Here is a 23,843-nt window from a genome sequence, read left to right as displayed (position 1 = left end):
TCAAATCCACAAATCCAATTCATCACCCAGCACTGTAAACGCTACCTTCACAGTGAATTCAACCATTCTCACTCCTCCACTGCTACGATCCTAGCCCAAGTCACGATCATTTCTTGTCCCCCTCCCCCGTTAACAAGTCTATTGCTCCTGCCCTTGTGCTGCTAATGTCTATTCTTTCCACTGTTGCCAGAAAGCTCATGGCCCTCCGCTACTCAGAACTCTACCGTGGCTCCCTATAACCCTTAATGTAGAAACCAAAGTCCCTTTGCCGAAATGTAAACTTCTCAGTGAGACTTTCCATGACTGAAAACTGCAAAACCCCTCCTTCCCGTCCTGCTTACTTTCCTTTTGTGCACAGCACTTACTTTACCTTCTAATAGACATAAGGTACACATATAAGTATTGCTTATTGTCTGTCACTTGTTTCTATCGCGCGCTCTTGTGCACACTGTGCCTAGGACTGTCTCCCTAGGACAAATAAGTAGTTGTCTGCTCTTGGGCAAACCATTTAACCTCTGACCCTTACATGGTTCATCTGTACTCACTTTGCAGTCTCATTCTGAGCATTAAATCCGATCGTGTGTAAAGCATCTGGCAGAGAATTATCACTCTATATTGTAACTGTCTCCCCGACTGTACTGTGACTTCCAAAAGGCAGAAACTGGATTTAATTCATGTCTGAAGCCTGGAGGTATAGCATAACTGTTCAGAGCATGACTTCTGGAGCCAGATTAAATGGATCTGAATGCTACAGTTTACAAACTGTGAGACCATGGCCAACTTGCCTAACCTCTCTGGGCTTCAATGTCATCACCTGTACAATGAAGACAAAAACACTAGCCACATTAGAAAGCACTTAGAACAGTTCCTGAAATACATAACCTGCCAGCTCTCTGCAAACTGGTGCCTGGCAGAGAGAAGGTCTCAGCAAATGTTTACACAACAAGGCTTCTTCCTGATTGTTTCCAAGCTGGACAACACCTTGCCAATTGCTCCCAAACACGTTCTCATCTGTGCAGAATTGGACTGTCAGTAATAACATTTCTTATAGAAACCTTGGTCACTATTCTTATCAGAACCTATACTTTGAGGTCCTTGGGGAGATTCTCACGGCTCCTAATATACATCAAACTGAGTAGGGGCTTTGCTTCAGCTCAGCAAAGCTACATTTTGATGTAAGGAGATAATAGCCTCAACCAGGGCCAAATGTAAACAACCTCAAGAAGCCTCAATGCAAGATGAGTAAATACCTGAATGCTGGGTGATTGTGAGTGCCATGTAGAAAAATGAAGCAGAGAGAGATCAGTAGAGCCAGTGTGGGCAGAAAGCTTCCAAGGTCCATATTTGAGCCCACTGAGAAGGCAAGATTTGAGCCAAGACTTGAAGGAGATGTGGGAGTGGAAATGTGTGGAGATCTGGGAAACGTAGCCAGAGTGAGATGAGACCTTGGAGATAGGGAGAAGGGACATGCAGATTGTGGGGAATACTCTTGGTCATGGTAAAAATGCAGGAGTTTACTCTGAGTGACATCAGAAGCCAGTGGAGTGTCCTGAGCAAAGAAGTGACAGGATCCGCTTTATGGTTTTAAATAGTCATTCAGTGGTGTCTGTGAGAGGAAAGGGTAGAAGCAGGGAGGGCAAGTGGATTCCAGCATCTTAAACAACATTTAGAGCATTTCTTGCTGCGGCTACAAAGGAAGGGGGTTGGGGCACACTAGGAATGCAGATACAAATTAGAGCTCCACTTCACCTTGACTCCCCCTTCCTTTCCTTAAAGCTTGTGGTGGAAGCAGCAGCCCTGCGCCCCTGCTGCTTTCAGAGGGGAACGGGTTAAGCTTTAGCTCAGCCTCCCTTTTCCTACTCACTTCTTCCTGTGGCTACTTCTTACTGCCAGAAAGGAAGCAATCCTGTCCCCTAGAGCTCAGGGCTAATGCTGCTGTCACATCCAACCAGTAAGGTTTCCTAAAATTCTTTGCGAAAATTTTGGGACTTTTCACCAAATCATAAAAAAAATTTCCTTTTTTTTTTCCCCTGGGAGCCAAAGATATTTTAGAGAAGAATTAATCTTGCATTTCTCCAGTTGAATGTTTTCTTGCAATAAGAGCCATGCAAATAGAGCTACCCACCTGTTTCTTTCTGTGCCTCTTGCCACTAAGCTTCAGCGCCATCCGAAGATACTACCTGGGCGCAGTGGAACTGTCCTGGGACTATAGGCAAAGTGAACTGCTCAGTGAGCTGCACATGGACACCAGGTAAAGGTATATGCTAGAGGGACCCATCGGGATTGCGGGGATGTGACTCTGGCTGGATGAAGGGGCAGACATCAAGTTAGGGTGGCTGTGATGCTACTTAAGCCCTGTAAAAGCATTTCCAGGTAAGGTGTGCAGGCATCTATGTTATTAGCACAAATGCTAATTGCCAATCCTTTTCATAGATCTAACCTATGTATTGATATTTTTTCCTGTTTTGTCCACTGCCTCTATTTGCCACATGCTGCCACTCTGGAAACTAGAGGGTACAGGAGAGTGAGGGCATAAGAGACAAAACAGAACTTCCCTCAGCTTACCCCCAAGTTTCTGTAGAGGGAAGAGCAGTAAGAGCTGTCAATATTACACACAATTTTGGCGTAAGGAGACTCTTCGCCATTAGTTCAGAAGCTTTTCATCTTTTGTGGTTCTGGTACATTTTGGGAGAGTAGTGTTAAATAATCTTTCCAATATTATCTATGATCATTTACTTATTCAGATTTTCTACCTCTTCTTCGGTCAGTATTGGTTATATATATTTTCCTAGAAAGCAATCTATTATGCCTAGATTTAATAATGTATTGGTATCAAGTTACATGATAATCTTGTGATATTGTTAAACTGTCCTGTGTCTGTAGTTACATCTCCATTCTTATATTGTGTACGTTCTCTTTAACTCTCTTAAATATAGTATTTCCAGAAAGTTTCTCGGTTTTATTGGTTTTGTCAAAAACCATCTTTTGGTTCTATCAGTTTTTGCTTTTATGCTTATTAATTTATTTCTTCTTCCTAATTTCCTTTGGTTCATTTTGTTGATTTAAGTTTTTGCTTATCGAGTTGAATGCTGACATCATTTCTTTTAAATTGTGTTTTGTTTTCTTTAAATGTGTATTATAAAGATTTAAACCCAATACATACACAACGGTAATTAGTCTTTTTTGTTTTTTTTTTTCTGCTTTGCTGAAATGAAGGGAATATTTCCTTTTAAGTTTTAATTTCCAAAAAAGGCCAGAACTCTTCAAACACTCTACCATCAACATATAGGGATGCCCTTCTCCATGCAATCACATCAGCAATAAGTTTTATCTTGCTTTTTTACTTTTGCCAGCCTAGTAGGTATAGAGTGATGTTGCATCATTACATTAATCGCATTCTTTTTGTTTCTAATGAAGTTGAGCATCTTTCCAAATGCTTGTTGGCTACATTATTTATATTTTAAGATTTTACTATTCATATGTTTTGCTCATTTTTCTTTGCGCTTTCTTTTTTTAATTATGAGAAACATTTTATCATTACAAATGTTAACCCTTTTTGACGCTGCATTCATATACTAATGTATATTGCAATTTTCCCCAAGACCTGTTGTTTGTCTATTGACAGTGTTTATAACTTTGACCAAAAACATTTTTAAGTTTTATAGTAAAATACATCTCTTTTCTTTCATATCTTCAGAGTTCCCAGTGTTGGTTAAAAATGTTTTATGCAACTCACAGACATAGTAAACAATTTTGTGGTTACCAGAGGAAAGGGGGTGGGAAGGGATAAATTTGGGACTTTGAGATTTGCAAATGATAACCACTGTATAAAAATAAATAAAAAACAAATTTCTTCTGTATAGCACAGTAAACTATATTCAATATCTTGTCGTAATCTTTACTGAAAAAGAGTATGAAAGGGAATATATGTGTGTATATATATATATATATATGCTTGACTGGGACATTATGCTGAAAGCCAGAGACTGACACATTGTAACTGACTATACTTCAATAAAATAAATAAATAAACTTTAAAAAAATGTTTTCTGCACACAAAGGTTGTTTATGTATTCTCCCGGATTTTCTTGCAAGATTTTTTTACTGTTTTGCCTTTTACATTTATGGCTTCAATTCATCTGATAATTATTTTTGTATATGGTATGTGAGTGGGATCTGTCTAGTTTTATTTCCATCCAGACCGATAGCCTATTGCAATGGCACCTTTTATCAAATAATACATCTTTTGCCACTGATTTGAATAAAAGCATTCATAATATAAAATTCTCATATATATTAGTATCTACTTCTGGATTCATTATGCTGTTCCATTTATCTACTTTTATCTTGTTGTGCCAATCCCATATTGATTTAATTACAGTGGGTCTATAAATATCTTCTGTTATCTAGTAAGTGAAATCAATCCTCAACTGCTCTTTTTGTATCTTTCTTAACATTTCTTAGGCATTTTATTCTTCCATGGAAAAACATTAAAATATTTTTTCAATTAAAAAGATCCAAATCCTGTTGTGATTCTAATTGGAATTTCATTAATCTTACACATTAATTTTATTAATATAATAAATGTAAGTAATTTATTTTTACATTTATGCCTATGCATTTTATAAATGTGTGGCTATTTTTTTTTACCTTTTTTATTGAGTAGTAGTCATTTTAAAATGTTGTGTCAAATTCCAGTACAGAGCACAATTTTTCAGTTATACATGCACATACATATATTCATTGTCTCACTTTTTTTTTTTCGGTTTGAGCTACCAACAAGATCTTGTGTATATTTCCCTGTGCTACACAGTATAATCTTGTTTATCTATTCTACGTTTTGAAATCCCAGTCTGTTCCTTCCCACCCCCCACCCCCTTGGCAACCACAAGTTTGTATTCTATGTCTATGAGTCTGTTTCTGTTTTGTATTTATGCTTTGTTTGTTTGTTTGTTTTAGATTCCACATATGAGCACTCTCATATGGTATGTTTCTTTCTCTTTCTGGCTTACTTCACTTAGAATGACTTTCTCCAGCAGCATCCACGTTGCAGCAAATGGCGTTATGTTGTCGGTTTTTATGGCAGAGTAGTATTCCATTGTATAAATATACCACATCTTCTTTATCCAGTCATCTGTTGATGGACATTTAGGCTGTTTCCATGTCTTGGCTATTGTAAATAGTGCTGCTGTGAACATTGGGGTGCAGGTGTCATCCTGAAGTAGGGTTCCTTCTGGATATATGCCCAGGAGCAGGATTCCTGGGTCATATGGTAAGTCTATTCCTAGTCTTTTGAGGAATCTCCATACTGTCTTCCACAGTGGCTGCACCAAACTGCATTCCCACCAGCAGTGTAGGAGGGTTCCCCTTTCTCCACAGCCTCTCCAGCATTTGTCATTTGTGGATTTTTGAATGACGGCCATTCTGACTGGTGTGAGGTGATACCTCACTGTAGTTTTGATTTTCATTTCTCTGATAATTAGTGATATGGAGCATTTTTTCACGTGCCTATTGATCATTTGTATGTCTTCCCTGGAGAATTGCTTGTTTAGGTCTTCTGCCCATTTTTGGATTGGGTTGTTTGTTTTTTTTCTTATTAAGTCGTATGAGCTGCTTATATATTCTGGAGATCAAGCCTTTGTCGGTTTCATTTGCAAAAATTTTCTCCCTTTCCGTAGGTTGTCTTTTTGTTTTACTTATGGTTTCCTTTGCTGTGCAGAAGCTTGTAAATTTCATTAGGTCCCATTTGTTTATTCTTGCTTTTATTTCTATTGCTTGGGTAGACTGTTCTAGGAGAACATTTTTGAGATGTATGTCAGATACTGTTTTGCCTATGTTTTCCTCTAGGAGGTTTATTGTATGTTGTCTGATGTTTAAGTCTTTGATCCATCTTGAGTTTATTTTTGTGGATGGTGTAAGGGAGTGTTCTAGCTTCACTGTTTTACATGCTGCAACACATAGTGGACAATATTTGATGTTGCCTGTACTTAATTTTAGTCATTTTAATGACTCATGTATCTTACTGTATGTTTAATTTGCATTTCTCTGATGACTAAAGATGTTAGGCATCTTTACATGTGTAATTGGCCATTCCTGTGTTTTCTTTAATGAAATGTTTATTCAGATCTTTAGCCCATTTTAAAATTGAATTGTTTGTCTTATTATTGTTGAGGTTTGAGAATTCTTTGTATATTCTGGATATAAGTACGTTTTCACATGTATCTGTTTTCAATATTTTCTCTCAGCACAATTGTTTTCATTTTGATGAAGCCCAGTTTACCTTTTTTTCTGTTGGTTGCTTGTGGTTTTGGTGTCATATCTAAAAAGCCATTGCCAAATCTAAAGTCACAAAGATTTACACCTGTATTTTCTTCTAAGAGTTTTATAGTTTTAGCGCTTACATTTAGTTCTTTGGTACACTGAGTTAACTTTGGTGTATGGTGTGAAGAAGGGGTCCTTCTATAATCTATATAACCTGCAGTTGTGCAGTGTTAATGACCCTGAAGTGGAGGCCCAGATGGTCAGTAGCCTGCTATCTAAGTGAACCATCAGGCACTTGTCCATTAATGTTGGTCTTGTTAAATATTAATATTGAGATAATTATATTTAATGCATTGTGCTTTTTACTGTAGCTTTTGCCTAGCATGCACCCTCAGACTGTTATAGTGAATAATAGTCTGAGAATAAAATTGAATTGAATGAAGAAAATGATTTATTTGTTATCTAGCTTTCTGTTGTTTTATGGGCAGCCACATGTATTTACTAGGAAAAAGTTGATAGAATTTTTGTTTTGATGACACCACTTTATAGTCTAGATCATTTTGATCCTGATTAACAGGATAAGCTGACTCTGGACACATCCTGACAAGTTCTGCCAAGGTTTGAAGTAAACATCTGGGGAAATTCAGTTTTATATTATCTATTCCTGCAGCTGCTCAACTTCTAAACAAGGGTCAGGGAATATAATAGGTTTTCCGATTGGGTTTAGGTAAAATGTGAAAGAACAGTACAGGTCAAGGACATTGTTGCCAGATATATTTGGCAAGACTTATACATCAAATCCCAAGGGAAATAGCAAACAAAAAAGCTCACAAAGGTTAGGAAGGAGTAAGACCCGTGAACCCAAGAACATTTTGTCACTTATCATGCAGATTACCCTGAAGTTGAGACATAAATCACATCCCACTTCACTTGGGCCGAGGCCTTCTTTTTCTGTCTCAGAATCCTGTTCTTTTACCCGGCCGTTGGTTTCCACTCTTCCATCAGAGGGAGGAAAAAATGTTTCTGTGTACACGTGATCTTGTTCCCTCTGCTCTTCCACGCTTGGTCTAGTAAACTTTTTTTATGTGTCTTATAATTTCATTTTAGTCAGTAATATTAAAGTGAAAGCACTGTGCTCGTGTATGTCAAAATACCTGTCTCTGGACGTGGGTCTGAGTCTTGTTAGAAACTAGTGAAAACTTTGGAGAAGCTGAATAGGGTAGACTCAGCAAAATCAAGGAGATGGAATGGGAAAAGGGGACAGGAACAAATTAGGGGCGAGTTGATGACTGTGAAAGGGCATAGTCTGAAAGTGGTCAGGAGATGGGACAAATGAATTGATGGGAGGAGTCTACCCAATGATATAGACATCAAATAATGTTGTTAAATAACTAAAAACCATAGAGGTCTATGCCAAGGCTAGTGCCATGGAAATTTCTAGAGACGAATGAAATCAGATCACATTTAAATGTCAATTAATATCATGGGTTCGGTTACTCAGAAGGGACAGTGAGATGGAAATTAATGTGCAGGAATTTTATTTAGAGTATTCTTGGGATCAACACCTGGGGAAGCAGGGGTGGGCGGGCGAAGAGGAAGGCTGGGCTGCAGCGCAGGGGTGGACAGAGGGGAAGGCTGGGCTGCAGCGCAGGCCCACCTCCGAGGAGCTCTGGAGCTGGAAGGACCCTTCTGAGGCCCCTGTATCTTCATACTGATCAGTCATTAAGCACTGGTTGTGCTGGGAGGGGGCGTGACCTGCTCCGGAAAGAGGTATGGTCTATTCTGGGAATGGGCGTGGCCTACCCTCGGAAGGCCCAGTGGGCTGGTTCAGGAAAGGGAGGTCCAGGCCCCTCTGGGTTGGGGGTGACCCCGGGCAGGCAGCTCTCTGAAGAGACTGAAGGTTGTCTTAAAGCTGCACCTTCCCCCAAGTGGCTGTGGTTCGAGTAGGTTCCTTCCTCCCCACTTCCTCCCCTTCCCCCTCTTTCCCCCCTTCTCCATCCCATCCGCCCCGCTCCCTCGACCTCCCCGTCCTCACCTGTATGGGGGCAACTTCTCCAGGTCCCAGACGCCATGGCACCGTGCCCCCCAGGTGGTGTGGCTGCCCTGGGGGGTGTGACCCGTTGCTGGTCGCCTCGTGGGACCACTCCCTCTTGTTCTCTGCTCGTGCCCTGGGGCTCCTGTCCTGGCCTGCTGCTCCTTTGGTTCGAGTAATCCCAGGGGCCCACATGGTGCCCCTAGCTTCTGAGTCAGTGAGACTTATGTTTTCCCAATGGGGACTGGACCTAGGCGGTGGGCGGCACAGGCGCCCTAGATGGGTCTTGAGGAAAAGAGGTTCTTTTGCTGCCGTTGTTTGGTTCCTGAACCCATGTGTTCTTCTTATTGGGGACACAGAACCATCTCTGAATTGATGCGTATACAGCACCTTGCAGGTTGGACATCTGTCCTCACTGGGCTCTGCCTCCATGCTGGAGCTTTATCTGTGCCTTTAAGAGGTCATTCCACTGCTGTCTCTGGCGGCTTCTGGGTGGGGTGATAGGTGATAAAACCCATGCATGCCATGGTCATGGGCTCACTCAAGCACTTCCTCTGCGGTACAGTGGTCCTTGGTCTGATGTGATGTTACATGAAGTCCCACATCAGTGAACTAAACCATCAGATACTAGTGCTGAGTTAGGCCCTGCAGGAGGGAAAGGCTAACATAGACCTGGAATCCAGGTCTTTTCCTGTTAGAGTGAAGCGCTAGCCCTTCTAGGATGGAAGGGGTCCAATACAGTCAATTTGCCATCAAGTAGCTGACTGGTTTCCATGATGGACAAATTGAGAAGTCAGGATTGGTTTCTGTTGCTGGCAGATTGAATTTAGGGGGGCAATGCTAGTTAAATCAGCCTTCGTCAGTGGGAACCCTTGCCACTCGGCTCACATCTTGCCTGCACTGAGATGGTGCGTGTAGAGGCTGCTGAGGTGAACCGTCGATGATTTTGTCACGATATTGTTTGGGGCTTCTTTCACAGTACAGACTCTCTGATGGCATTAACATGTGACCTGAAGATACTTTTATTTTGTATTAGTCACTGATATGTCTTTGCCCCAGACATCCTTGTCCCTGATCTTTCGGTCTTTTTCCTTCTAGGTCCCTGAACACACAGCCAAGCCATTTTCTGCTGCCCATGAGTCTGTGTATATCTGAACCGTGAGCCCTTTCTCCTTCCACACAAAGTGAACAATCAACATTAGCCACAGTTCGGCTCACTGGGGGATTTTCCTTCACCACTGTGAATTAAAGCCACCCTGAGTGAGCCCATAGCGCAGCGCGTCAAGCTGACGCGGCTGTAAGCAAAGCTAGCAATTGGTCGTCAGGGACCCCTCACGTGGCTGTGCGTGCGACTCGAAGTAAATGCGGATGCGCTTGTTCCCTCTGCTCCAAGCACAGCCCCACTCCTTCCTCAGTAAATCAGCTCCTTTTACTGGAAGAGCTTCCTTATCAGGACACTGGCCTCTGGCCCTCAGCCAGTGTGGGAAGTCATTTGTCACGGCCTTGGATTGGCAGAGCTGCTCCCTCCACACACTCCCTCAGGCGTCCTGGAAACCCTGGAATGGAGTGAAATGCAAGGGTCCTGGGGGAGGGAGGTTGGGGAGGCCAGAATGAAGTCAGCCTCATCTTTACCTGCTGAACCAGTCTCCTCGAGAGAGATCTCCTCAAATGACACAGTTTCAAGGAGTGTTTTCAGCCCATCTGCCGCTGGATCCCTCCAAGGGTGTTGAGGTCTTCCTCTGGGACTGTGGTTGGCCAGTTTCTCCTGTGCTTCCAATAGCCTTTCCTTTATGTACATGGAGGCTACCCTGTCTGGTGCAGGCTCACCATTTAAGGCTCACCCAAACGCTTCTGTTTTCTTAAGGGGAAATCGCCCTCCTTTCCTTGGCTAATCCTTTCCGCCTGGATTTCGACATTGTCCAGGGCCCGCAAGGCCGCCTTCTGTGTGTGGCCGTCTGCGGTGTCCATCCGTGTCCATCTTTCTGCTTTCCACCCTTCCCTGCACTTCACGTTGAGCGCGACTCCTGGAAACTCACGTAGCCATGTCTGCTCTGTCTGCAATCCTGTGTGGTTTTACTTTGCACTGAACTAGTTCAAGCTGACGTCTCTGGGCCGCACCCCTCATCCCGGCTGCAGGGGCACAAGCTCGGGGACCTACAGATGGTTTCACCCTGATGTGTACCTGGCTGCATTTTCCCAGCTTCACCACAGCATTTCCGTGGTTTTGGTGGGTGGAGGGCAGCTGTACCTCACAAAAGAGGTCTTACAGCCTCACATCCACCTTTCACTCTAAAGCACTTTGCTGCATTGTACATTTTCAGTCGTTCTAACCAGTGCTCTGCTAACCTGGGGTGACAGCATTTCCACAGATTTATAGCTGTCAGTGAATTGTCTGAAAGCAAATCAGATGAAAAAGAATGTTTCCAACCAACATTGTTCAAGTAATGACAATGTTTGTGCTTCCTTGGATGGTTTTATAGCTGTTTAAGCACACAAATTATTTTTGCCTTTTATAAAGCCTTTATTATGGTATAATTCCTGTACAGTAAACTACACATATTTCAGATGTACAATTGGATGAATTTTGATAGATGCCTACACCCATGAAACCACCAGCACAATCAAGATAGCTAACATTTCCATCACTCCCCAAGCGGTGCAATGTTCAAATTCCCAATTTATCCCTTCCCACCCTCTTTACCCCCTGGTAACCATAAGTCTGTTCTCTATGTATGTGAGTCTGTTTCTGTTTTGTGCATAAGTTCATCTGTGTACTTTTTTTTAGATCAATATGTAAGCGATCTCATATGGTATTTTTCTTTCTCTTTCTGGCTTACTTCACTTAGAATGACATTCTCCAGGGACATCCATGTTACTGCAAATGACATTATTTCATTCTTTTATGGCTGAGTAGTATTCCATTCTATATACACCACATCTTCTTTATCCGTTCATCTGTCAATGGACATTTAGGTTGTTTCCATGTCTTAGCTATTGTAAATAGTTAAGCAAACAAACTTTTAAAAAAGAGATTTTCTGCTTTCTTCTTGTGTGTGAGAGTGTGTGTGTGCACGCACGTGCACAGAAAGTTTATTGCAGGAGTTTACTGGGGCTTACTGAGGCTCACCAAACCAAACTTGGGTCCTCTCACTTGACGCATAGCAAAGCCAATCTATTGACTCCAGGTTGTGGTCAAGAAAAGAGTGGTGTTTATTGGAAGATGCCCAACATGGCATTAAACAGAGAGAATGGGCAGCTCATGCTCAAAAGACTCAAACTTCCCAATGGCTTTCAGGGAAAGGTTTTTTGTTTCTTTATTTGTTTGTTTGTTTTTAGGATTTTCAGGGAAAGGGTTTTAAAGGCAAAGTGAGGAAGAGGGCCCCGGCATGCATGGTCAAGGTTCAGATGTCATCATCACTTACTCATTCTCTGATGCTTTTCATTTCTTTATGTAGATCCAAGTTTCTGACTTATATACATTTTCTTCTTTCTGAAGATTTTATTTTACTATTTCTTGCAAGGCAGGTCTACTGGCAACAAATTCCCCTAATTTTTGTTTGTCTGAGAAAGTCTTTATTTCTCCTTCACTAATGAAGCGTAATTTCACAGGGTACAGAATTCTATGTTGATTGGTTTTTTTTCTCTCAACACGTTAAATATTTCACTCTACTCTCTTTTCACTTGAAAAGAGAGAGTATCTGAAGAGAAGTTGGTTGTAATTCTTTTTGCTCCTCTTTAGGTATTTTTTTTCCTGTGATTTCTTTCAATAATTTTTCTTTATCTTTGGTTTTTTAAAGTTTGAACATGATATGCGTAGGAACAGTTTTTGAGCATATTTCCTGTTTTGTATTCTCTGGGCTCTCTGGATCTGTGGTTTGGTGTCTAACATTAATTTGGGTAAATTCTCAGTTATTATTGCTTTAAATATTGCTTCTCTTTATTCTTCTTCTTCTTGTACTCCCATTATGTGTATCTTTTACCTTTGTAGTTGTCCCACAATTCTTGCATATTCTATTCTGTTTTTGTTCAGTCTCTTTTTTTCTTTTTACTTTTCAGTGTTGAAAGTTTCTGTTGTCTTAATCTCAGTCTCAGAGACTTTTTTCCTTAACCATATCCAGTCTACTAATGAGCCTATCAAAGGAACTCTTCATTTCCATTACAGTGTTTTTGACCTCTAGAATTTCTTCTTGACTTTTTCCTTAGAATTTCCATCTTTCTGCTTACATTATTCATCTGCTCTTGCATGTTGTCTACTTTTTACATTAAGGTCTTTATCATATTAATCATAATTTTTTTTAATTTTCTGGTCTAATACTTCCAACATTCTTGTCATATCTGACTCCAGTTCTGCTGCTTGTTCAGTCTCTATGAACTGTGGGGCTTTTTTTGCCTTTTAGCATGCCTTGTAAGTTTTTGTTGAATGGTGGACATGCTACACTGGGTAAAAGGAACTGTGATAAATTAGGACTTTAGTAATATGGTGGTGAGGAGTGGGAAAGCCTTCTCTAGGTCTATGGTAGGTCTCAGTCTTTTAGTGATCCTGTGCCTCTGGACTATGAACTTAACCACTGCTTCTCAGTCTCCCCCACTTAAGTGACACAGAATGGCTAGTGGGGGCTGGAGTTGGGTATTTCACTTCCCCCAGGTAAGTTAGGCTGTAATTAAAATCCTAGAATGATAGGCTGTGGTAAAATTATTTCTCATGAGGGCAGAATGCTAGGGCATTTTTTAAAATGGCTACTTCCCCCTCCCCTACTGGGAACACGAGGTTTTTTTCTCTGATATTCACTGTGAAGACCTAACTCACAAAAACCTGGGGGGTTCTGATAACAGGGTCCCCCTGAAGTTCTTAACTCTCAGACATCTACACAACAAGCCTCCAGCAATTCATCAATTACAATTCAGGTGTTCCTGCTCCAGCACTGGATCCCACCGGCATTTCTGCTTGCTGCTTTCTGTTCTACTAAGTTGTGATTCTCTGCATTCCCCTGTCTGTCTCTACAATGCGAGGGGCAGCAGTTTTCCCTGTGACTTCATTTCTCTAAGAATCTAAGATTTTTTGATTTTTCACTTTGTTCAGCTTTTTACTTGTTGTTAGGATAGAATGGTGATTTCTAAGCTCCTTACATGCTGGATTGGAAAGCAAAAGTCTAATTGTCTGCTTTTTGTTATGTTGCTTTTAAAGAAAAATTAAAATTTTCCTAACATCGATTGTCCTCAAACTTTTCCAAAGAATTGGACAGAAGAGATCACTCCCTAACTCACTGTAAGGCCAGCATTATCCTGATACCAAAGCCAGACAAAGACACTATAAGAGAACTACAGAACAATATCCCTTATGAACACTGATGCAAAAATTTTCAACAAAATACTGGCAAACTGAATTCAGCAGTATAGGAAAAGAATTGCACATCATGAGCAAGTGGAATTTACTCCTGGAATGCAAGGTTGGTTCAACATATCAAAATCAATCAATATAATGCATAACATTAATAGAATAAAGGGGAAATATCCAAATTATAAAGGAGGAAGCAAAATAATATCTGTTCATAGATAGTATGATCTCATATGTAAAAAAACAATAAAAAGAAATTCCACCCAAAAAAACCATTAGGACTAATAAATTCAGGAAAGTAGCAGGATACAAGTCAACACACAAAAATTCCTACATGCAAACAATGAACAATCTAAAAAGGAAACTAAGAAGACAATTCTATTTACAGTAACATCAAAAAGAACAAAATACTTAGGAATTGACCAGAAGGTGAAAGAATTTTACAATGAAAACTTAAAAATTTTTCTGAAAAAAACTTAAGACATAAATAAATGGAAACACATCTCATGTTCATGGATTGGAAGGGTTAATATTGTTAAGATGTCAATACTATCCAAGTAATTGAATGCAATCCCTATCAAAATGTCTATGTTGTGTTTTGCAGAAACAGAATACCATCCTAAAATTCATATGTACTCTCAAGGGACCCTGAATAGCTAACATATTCCTAAAAAAGAAAAAAGTGAGAAGACTCACATTTCTTGATTTCAGCACTCACTATAAAGCCATCAAATTTTGTGGCAGTGGAATAAACAGAGACATGTAGACCAATGAAACAGAATATGAAGTCCAGAAATAAACCCTTGCATTTATGGTCAAATGATTTTCCACAAGGGTTCCAAGACCATTCAATGAGGAAAGACAGTCTTCTCAACAACCATGCTGGGAAAACTACATATCCATATGCAAAAGAATGAAATTGGACCTTTACCTAATACCATACATAAAAATTAACTCCAAATTTATCAAAGGCCTAAATAGAAAAGCTAAAACCATAAAACTCTTAGATGAAAATATAGGGCAAAACTTCATGGCATTGAATTTGGCAGTGATGTCTTGGATTTGACACCAAAGACACAAGCAACAAAAGAAAAACAGACAAATTAGAGTTACTGAAAAGTTAAAAATTTTGTGCATCACAAGACACTATCATCAGAGTTAAAAAAAGGAACTCACAGAATGGGAGAAAATATTTGCAAATCGTATATCTGACAAGGGATCAATATTTGGAATATATGGAGAATTTGTTAAAACACAACATGAAAGCAAACAACCCAATTCAAAAGTGAGCAAAGGACTTGAACAGACATTTGTCCAAAGAAGATATACAAATGGCCAATAAACACACGAAAGGATGTTCAACATAACTAATCATTAGGGAAATGCAAATCAAAACTACAAAGATATACCGCCTATCACCTATTAGGACAGCTATTATACAACAAACAAACAAAAAACAGAAAGTAAGTGTTTGTGACAACGTGGAGCAATTGGAACACTTGTGCACTCTTGTTGGGAATGTAAAATGGTGTAGCTACTGTGGAAAACAGTATGGTGGTTCCTCAAAGAAAATTAAAAATTTCTATATGGCCATCAATTCTACTTCTGGGTATGTACTCAAAATAATTGAAAGCAGGGTCTTGAGACATTTGTACACCCACTATTCATAGCAGCATTATTCTCAATAACTAAAACATAGAAGCAACCCATGTACCCATCGATGGATGAATGAATAAACAAAATGTGGTAAATACATACAATGGAATATTATTTAAGCTTAAAGGGGAAGAGAATTATGACATTTGCTACAAACTGGATGAACACTGAGGACTTCATGCTAAGTGAAAAAACCCGTCACAAAAAGATGAATACTGTGTGGTTCCACTTATGTGAGGTAGTTACGGTAGTCAAATTTATAGAGACAGAAAACAGAATGGTGGTTTCAGGGCCTGGGGGAGTGGGGAGTTATTGTTTAGTTAATAGAGTTTCAGTTTTACAAGATGAGTTCTGGAGATGTATAGTGGTGATGGTTGTACTTATATTAATGTACTTAGTACCACTAGACTGTACACTTAAAATGCTTAAGATATTACATTTTATGTTTTGTGTGTTTTACTATAACATAAAAATTGGGAAAAAAATTAAATTCTTGTAAGTCAGTGATTTTCTAATTTAGTAATCTTCACCATTTTTAGATTGCATCTTCCTTCTCTAACTCAGCATTCCCACTAAAGCCTTTATAAGAAAAAACAAGATTTCTTATGGGAATAAACAGTTCTCTTATGTGGCTGCTCCTGAAAGGAACACTGAATTTTTTGTTATTTCAGCATAAGATTGAGAAAGGAATAAGTAGCAACAAACACCAGATGCCTTGTTATTTATTTCATATCGTGGCAATTCAGATATGACGTGGCTATCGCTCCAAGCCTGCCAATACCTACAGTCAGGTGCTGCCTCTCCTCTCCTTGCGTTATTTGTAACAAGACAGTGTGTGTCCTACTGGCTGATGTTCAGGGTTCCTTCTTCAATGGTCCCTCATATGAAGCATATCCACCGTTTATTTGTGCCATTTGCCAAAAGCCCCTGAGGGTCAACAAGACATAAGAAACAACACCCACTCCACATCTATTTATGTATCTTTAAAAACCTCTTTTTTCCGTATTTATTTGTAACATACGTTTTGCACACAGTGGCGTGAAATATATGGTTTATAACTGAATGCATATACATTTGTAGGGGATGAGTGCTCAAACTGTTGACCAATTGAGGTTTGGAGAACAAGCTCTATGTGTGAAAACTTTCTTCCATGCCTTGTGCCTATACTTCCTTGGCTTGTTGAAACAATACCAATTGGTAAAATATGATGAGACATAAGAGCTAGATGTCCAGAGCATAAGCCAGAAACAGAGGCTTTCCATGGCATATAGAAAACTGCAAAATTACTCCATGGGGTTCAAAAACAATTAGGGATATTCCTGGTATCCCTAAGAAGGGACATACTGACAAAATCTGAATACTAGGTACTTAGATGAATGTTATAGCCTTTTTTAAAATTGAAGGATGCTGTAGTTATTATTTTGGCAAAGGATTTTTTTTTTTACTGGCAGTTTATGAGTATCTATTTTACAACTTCTCTTATCATATGGAACCTAATGTATCAGATGAGTTTCAAAAACAGTGTTTTGATTTGATAAATGTTAGGGATTGTCTTAGTCTGTTTGGGCTGCTATAACAAAATACCATAGACTTGGTGTCTTATACACAACAGACCTATTTTTCATAGTTCTAGAGGCTGGAAGTCCAAGATCAGGGGGCCAGCTGATTTGGTGTCTGATAAGGCCTCTTCCTGGTTCATAGATGGCTGCTTTTCCTTGTAACTTCACTTGGTGGAAGAAGTGAGAGATCTCTCTAGAGTCTCTTTTATGAGGGCACTAATCCCATTCATGAGGGCTCGGCACACATTCAGTCTATAGCAGAGATTTATACACAACTTCGAATTTGGCTTATTAACAATAGAGGAGAGTGGGATGGAAGCATTACCTCCAGCTGTTTTTCAAAGTGGGCTCAAAAAGTGTCAACCAAAATGAATGAGATTTTCCCTTTCTTCACACAGGTTTTCTCCTAAGGTGCCAAGATCTTTTCCATTCAACACCTCAGTTATGTACAAAAAGACTGTGTTTGTAGAGTTCACGGATCAACTTTTCAACATTGCCAAGCCCAGGCCACCATGGATGGGTAATGTAAATAATATTAACTCTTCATTATGAAATTGGGTATCTTATTTCCTTGCAAGGATTCCCCAGTCTTGGGGCTGCAGTTAAAGAGGGCAGCAACCAAAGAGAATGTTCTCTTGGTAATAAGGCTTCCCTTATCACTGGCTCTCAGGGAAATACACTGGCTGAATGGTCTCCATCTGTTTGCTGGGCCCTCCTCCTCTGCTTGTTCTCTAGATGTTAGAGTGCTCTTTGTCATGGAACTGGGTTTGTTTTATTTTCTTTCTGCTTTTAATCCCTAGCTGATCTTATCCAGTCTCATAGTTTTAAAATATCATATATAATAACTCCAAAGTTGATATCTTCAGTTCAGACTGCTTATTTGATACCTCCACTTAGATGTCAAATAAGCATGTAACAAGATGTTAAGCTGAGACATTTCCTACCTTAGAATTATTGCTGAAATCCCACTCCTGGGCATATATCTAGAGGAAACTCTAGTTCAAAAACATACATGCACCCCAATGTTCACAGAAGCACTTTTTACAATAGCCAAGACATGGACACAACCTAAATGTCCATCAACAGATAAATGGATTAAAAAAATATGATATATATGTATATGTATACATATGTGTATGTGTGCATATATAATGGAGTATTAGTCAGCCATAAAGAGGAGTGGAACAATCTCATTGGCAGCAACATGGATGGACTGAGAGATTATCATACTAAGATACTAAGTAAGTCAAGCAGAGAAAGGCAAATATCATATGATATCACTTACATGTGGAATCTAAAATATGATAGAAAAGAACTTATTTACAAAACAGAGACATATACATAGACATAGAAAACAAACTTGTTGTTACCAAGGGAGAAAGGGAGAGGGAGCGATAAATTAGCAAATACACACTACTATGTAGAGAATAAACAGCAAGGTCCTACTGTGTAGCACAAGGAACTATATTCAGTGGCTTGAAGTAACCTGTAATGAAAAAGAATATGTATGACTGAATCACTATGCTGTATACCAGAAACTAATACAACACTGTAAAGCAACTATACTTCAATTTTTTTAAACGGGGGAAAAAGTAATTACTGCTGACAATTATAGGTGACAAGTATCCTCAAATTCTAAAGAGAGATACGGTTCTGCAACCCTTACCCCATCTTGCACCTCTAGCCTGTATAAATGGAGAACCATTTAGAAGATTTGACACAGGAGTTTGGGAGATGCTGACTAGTGCATGATTTTTATAGGAAAAAGTGCATGGAAAAACTTTCAAGACCAGAGTCTTGCGGAGCTTCCCCTGATGGCATAGTAAGGAGAGTGGGCCATAGCAATAGCTAACTGCACTGCCACTGTTAGGTATGGGGCCAGAAAGGTCACAGGACAAGAGTTGCCTCAAGAAGACTCTGCCTGAGAGGTCTTCCTGCCACGGCAAGGTGACTCCAACAGAAAAGATCTATGTGATTGTACTCTCAGAAGCAGAAACTGAGAGGAGAGGTAAAAGTGACAGCTGGAGAGGACATGTCCCATGTCAGGGAAAGGGGAGTAGAATGTCCCCATATTAGGAGGGAGAGAGTCTCTAAATAACTCATATAAGTTCCCTAAGAAAGAAAGATCTAGAACTTCGGCATGTGCCACTTCCAAAGGGTACCAAAGCCACGTAACCACTGAAAGATCAAGAAAGACCTTGTCATCATGCCCCTTTTTGCGTCGCTGTCCTTTTCTCACTAGTGCCAAGCTTAGAGTGCCCAGAGGCAGTAAGGCGAGCAGGGGAGGAGGCTTAGGCGAGGAGGCTGAGAAAGCACTGGAGCTGCCAACCAAACTACCTTTTCCCATTACAGGTTTCCGAGCCTGTCAGAACTGAGCTGGGGTGGGGGTGGGGGGGCTTAAATTGAAGGAGACATAAAAAGTTTGATATTAGATCAGACTGGATTTATTAGTACCTTAAAATGAAACTGTTAATATGTGAAGGTTACTGAAAAAAAAATCGGATTGTTCAAAGTGCAAGAAAGACAAATTCTGCATATGATTAAAAACTGTGAAAAAATAAACCTATTTCACATTTTCATCCCATTGAGTCCAGTCAATTCAATAAACCATTTGTAGGCATCTTATACTTAGTGTGCGTATAAGTCAGAAGTCTTGATTTTCCTGTTAATTTTCTGTGCCATGGCCTGACTATCGCCCAGTTGCACAGACCAAAATCACAGGACTATAGTAAAGAAAATATCCCTAGCTTTTCATTGGCTGAGTCCTTGCCAGGAAAGGAGTCTTTCTTCCTACTGGGCTCGGCTATCATCACAGGACGTGAGAGCGCCCCCTTCTGGTCTCCCAACTCTAGTTAATTCAAGTTTCTGGTTTTTATTTTTTTTACAGACCCTTCCTCCAAGACAAGTACCAAGTCTGCTTTCTTCTTTTATTCTTTTTAACATTTTTTATTGAGTTATAGTCAGTTTACAATGTTGTGTCAAATTCCAGTGTAGAGCACAATTTTTCAGTTATACATGAACATACATATATTCATTGTCAAACATTTTTTTCGCTATGAGCTACCACAAGACCTTGTATTTCCCTGTGCTACACAGTATAATCTTGTTTATCTATTCTACATATGCCTGTCTGCTTTCTTCTTTTAAATTCCAAATTCGTCCAAACTGCTGTAGCCCATAAAATCCTGCGTGTTATTTTCCCTGCCTTCCTCTATAACCTTATTTATTCACTTTGCTGCAACCGCATGTTACTCAACTCGGCCAAGCTTATTCTCGTCTGAGGACTTTTGCATTTATTTTATCTGATTTGAGTGCTTTTCCACCAGATCTTTGAAAGTTTTGCTGGAGTTTGCTGCATCACCATTTTCTAGCACACTGCCTTCATTTATAGCATTTATAACAACCTAAAATTTTCTTGTTTATTTACTTACATGATTAATGTCCCTAGAACATGAGCTCCATAATTTATCTTTTCAACTACTGCATCTCCAGTGTTCAGGACAGTTCCAAGAATATAGTAGGAACTCAATTACAAGTTGAATGAATAAATGCATTGAGTGAATTGCCAGAAACCTGTCCTCAGAACAACCATGAGGCTGAGCTGGTGACAGGAGTGAAGGCATTCATTCATTCATTCAGCTACTGCTTTTTATCAACAGTCACAGGGTCATACTTCTCTACTGTGACTTTCACTATCACTTTTGTAATAACAGCTTTTCTGGAATGCCACCCTCCAAATAACCTTTGGGGGGCATCTCATTCTTGCAGGTCTGCTAGGTCCTACCATCCAGGCTGAAGTTTATGACACAGTGGTCATTACACTTAAGAACATGGCTTCTCATCCTGTTAGTCTTCATGCTGTTGGCATATCCTACTGGAAATCTTCTGAAGGTGAGTAAAACACCCTCCTGTTTCCCTGTCACCTAGGGACAGAAGAGGACTGAGTACAAGGTCATACAGCTAGTGAATGGTGGGGTCGAGATTCCACCCTAGGCCCAATACATGAAGACAAAAAACAGTGTCATTTTAGATTTTTTTAGATTCAGATTTTCCAGATATTTCTTCTGCCTCTCCTTCCCCCAATTTCTAAATATGGATGCCACCATGTTATTAGAGCCAACTAGCAGAACCAACAGGGAAGAAGGGGCGACGCTGTGGACCTCAGCCTGAGACACATGACAGTGCCAGCTGACCACACACACCCTGTCCACACTTCCTCTGCTCTGCCGATGGATGCCTGCTCCTGAAAGCTCCCTGATCACAGAAGGATAGCCCCCGCCCACTGTGGCCGTACAGCAGAGGTGGGCAGTGGGGGAAGCAGATATAAGGCCACAGACAGACAAGGGACACAACCAGATTAGAGCTAGGGGTGGACAGTGGAGACCAAAGAGATTCTCACAGTCCCTGGGCCACAGGGTCTTTGTATAAGCTACCCAGCAGTCTTGCTGAGATAGCTAACAACTTCAAAATACCTGGTTGCTTATTTTCACAATGCCCTGGTGTGGTGCTTTTAACGCATGGTAGCAGGTGCTTTGATATTCCTCCCATCAAAATCTGTGCTCTATAATTCTTCCCCTTTAATCTGTGTGGGTTGATAACCGCTGTGATACACGTACAATCGTTTGTGACTTCTGAGGCTGTCATTAAACCTTCAGCCCAGCTATTAGATATGTGATTTAAAAAGCCTCCAGATGATTCTAGCCCTCAGCTAGCCATCATGGGGCATAGAAGCCAACCTATCTGTGCCCTATCTGAATGCCTGATCTACAGAATCAATGAGCATAATAAAATTGTGATTGTTTTACACCAGTGTATTTGAGCCCGTTTGTTAGCCAGTCTTCTCAACTGGAAGCTCTATGATTTCTTCACCAACTTTTCTCTTTTCATTGGGTATCTCAAGCTCAAAAGCACTTGAGAAAGCTTTGACTGGCTCAAGGGATAACTACAAAATGACTGCCTTTTAGGAGTGGGCTCTGTTGATTCTGTACACTCATTAGGATATCTTCCATGCAAAAGGCGCACTGGAAGCAGACAGGCAGACTCCTTGAACTCTCAGATGTTCCCACAATGTTGTTCCTCATATAAGATGAAAATTACACAAAACACATTCTGCTTAGAATATTTTCATCTGGCTGATATATAAGCTCAGGTAAGACTCTGATGGAAAGGAAATAAACATTCTGAGCATCACCTCCTATTTTTCCAGCTGTCACTCTCTCACTGTCCACTCCAACAACTCTTCATTCTCATTGGGATCCACTATCCACGGACCCTAAAGTTTTCACCATCTGCCTTGCCTCTTAAGTCTTTACTTCCCTCCTTGCCCAATTTGTATGCCCTGGGCTCACCACAACTTTGCACAAGTTCCTGGCCTCCTTGATCTCCATTCTATCCACTTGGCTAAACCACTACCTTGGTTAAATCTCTTCCACACCTATTGTCCTAGCAACCAAGTGAGTGGTCATGGTTGAAGTGAAAGTCACACAACCAAGTAGAATTGTATCACTATGTTGATAATGCCACACCTCAAATGGTCCCTCAGCCATCCTACTGCTACACTTCTCCCAATCCATTCACCGTCCTTCTCCTCAGCCTTATTGTTACGAAAAGGGGTATTCTTTTCCTAATGAAGTATTTCAAATATAAAAGGTACAGGAAATAACAGAGCAAACAAACATGTACCCATCACTTCACTTTGCCAAATCTTAACATTTTGCCATCTTTGCTTAATTTATTTGAAAGAATTAAACGTTATAGACACAGTTGCAGCCATTTCCCTATTCAAACGTACTCATGGTTCAGAATTTGATACCAATCCACAATCACACAAGGGCCTGAACCACAGTCTCCACCCCTATGTGTAACTCCAGGCATTTCTAAATGTCCAACACGGTGTTCCAAGCACAGGTGTTGATCTGCCGTTGCTTCTGGATGAAGCCAAGTGTACCCAGTGCACACTGGAGGGGGCGCCCCTTTACCAAAGAGGCTGACCTTATAGTGGGGACCACCCACCTGCACTTTCACAGTGGTCTTTGTTTGCTGAGAGTTTGTAATAAAATATGGGCAGAGTAGGGGCAGTGCAGGGGGTTTCCTGTACTGTTCTGCTGGAGATGTCCCTCTTTTAGACGTATAGATGCTGTGGGATAAGATGGGGTATAAATGAGGAGCACCCTATTCGAATGCCTTGGGCTGCCCTGGAATGCCAGAAACCATTCTAAATCCAACAAGTTAAGGTAAGTTGCTAAAAAAGTGTTTCAGTAGAAGTGTTAAGGTCAGTGCCTTTAAATATTTTCTACTTCTGTCTACTGAAATGACCTAGAAGCAATAACATTTCATTAACAATGAACACATAGAGCGTTCAGCTTAGAATAAAGGTATCAGGCTAAGCCAGGGATCAATTTTAACATCACTAAGGATGGGACAGCCAGAAACTATCTACCCCCAACGTGGTCTGCCCTGCCAGAGAAGAACCAAGTTTAAAACTTTTTTAAAAACCCTACATCTCACCCTTCCCTGAGCTTTACCAGGTGCTTAGTAAAGAGTCTAAGACAAAATACATACCCAGTGTATATCTACTAAGTTGAATTTGTTACCGCAAAAGGTAAAGACCCCGGTGCTTGTCATAGCCGAAAGACAAGTTTGCAGTCGGGAGATGGCGCGGTGTGTAGTGAAAGATTTTAAAAGATCTATTTTTAAAAAGGAAGCATACAGCCCCAAGAACGGGAGGCAGGCTGACCCAAGGGAGGAAAAGCGGCGGCTTTTGTCTCCCTTCTCTTGCACCTGGCTTGGAGGTGCTCTCTTGATTGATGGACGCCTCTTGCTCCTGGAGTGCTCAGTCGTGTTCGGCCCCTTTGCACATGTCCTTCCCCATGATGCGCACAGAAAACCCATGGGCGGCGGGGGCTAAGCCGCAGTGCTAATTATAACACAATGAACATCGATCGTGTCCAGTTAAGTCCTTTCTGCTACTGCACAGTCATGGCTGTCGGGTTTTAACCAG

The 23,843-nt window shown here is 40.5% G+C and overlaps 1 protein-coding gene across 3 annotated transcripts in view; it reads left to right on the top strand.

Moving 5' to 3' along the window:
- Positions 1–1,801: 1,801 nt before the first annotated feature.
- F8 (coagulation factor VIII) overlaps positions 1,802–23,843 on the top strand; it is a 99,809-nt gene continuing 77,767 nt past the window's right edge. Inside the window, exons 1-4 of one of the 3 annotated variants that reach the window (XM_032475653.1) lie at positions 2,126–2,251; positions 13,527–13,740; positions 17,242–17,363; positions 20,612–20,734. In XM_032475653.1, coding sequence (XP_032331544.1) covers positions 17,288–17,363; positions 20,612–20,734 — 199 coding nt within the window. In that variant the 5' untranslated portion in view covers positions 2,126–2,251; positions 13,527–13,740; positions 17,242–17,287. Of the gene's footprint in view, positions 2,252–13,526; positions 13,741–17,241; positions 17,364–20,611; positions 20,735–23,843 lie in introns of all 3 variants that reach the window. The other 2 variants (XM_032475652.1, XM_032475651.1) reach the window with 2 other exon arrangements.

Source organism: Camelus ferus, chromosome X, assembly GCF_009834535.1.
Source record: "Camelus ferus isolate YT-003-E chromosome X, BCGSAC_Cfer_1.0, whole genome shotgun sequence".
Taxonomy (NCBI): Eukaryota; Metazoa; Chordata; class Mammalia; order Artiodactyla; family Camelidae; genus Camelus; species Camelus ferus.
Note: the sequence above shows the minus strand (reverse complement) of the source record. Positions and strands in the feature narration are given on the sequence as shown.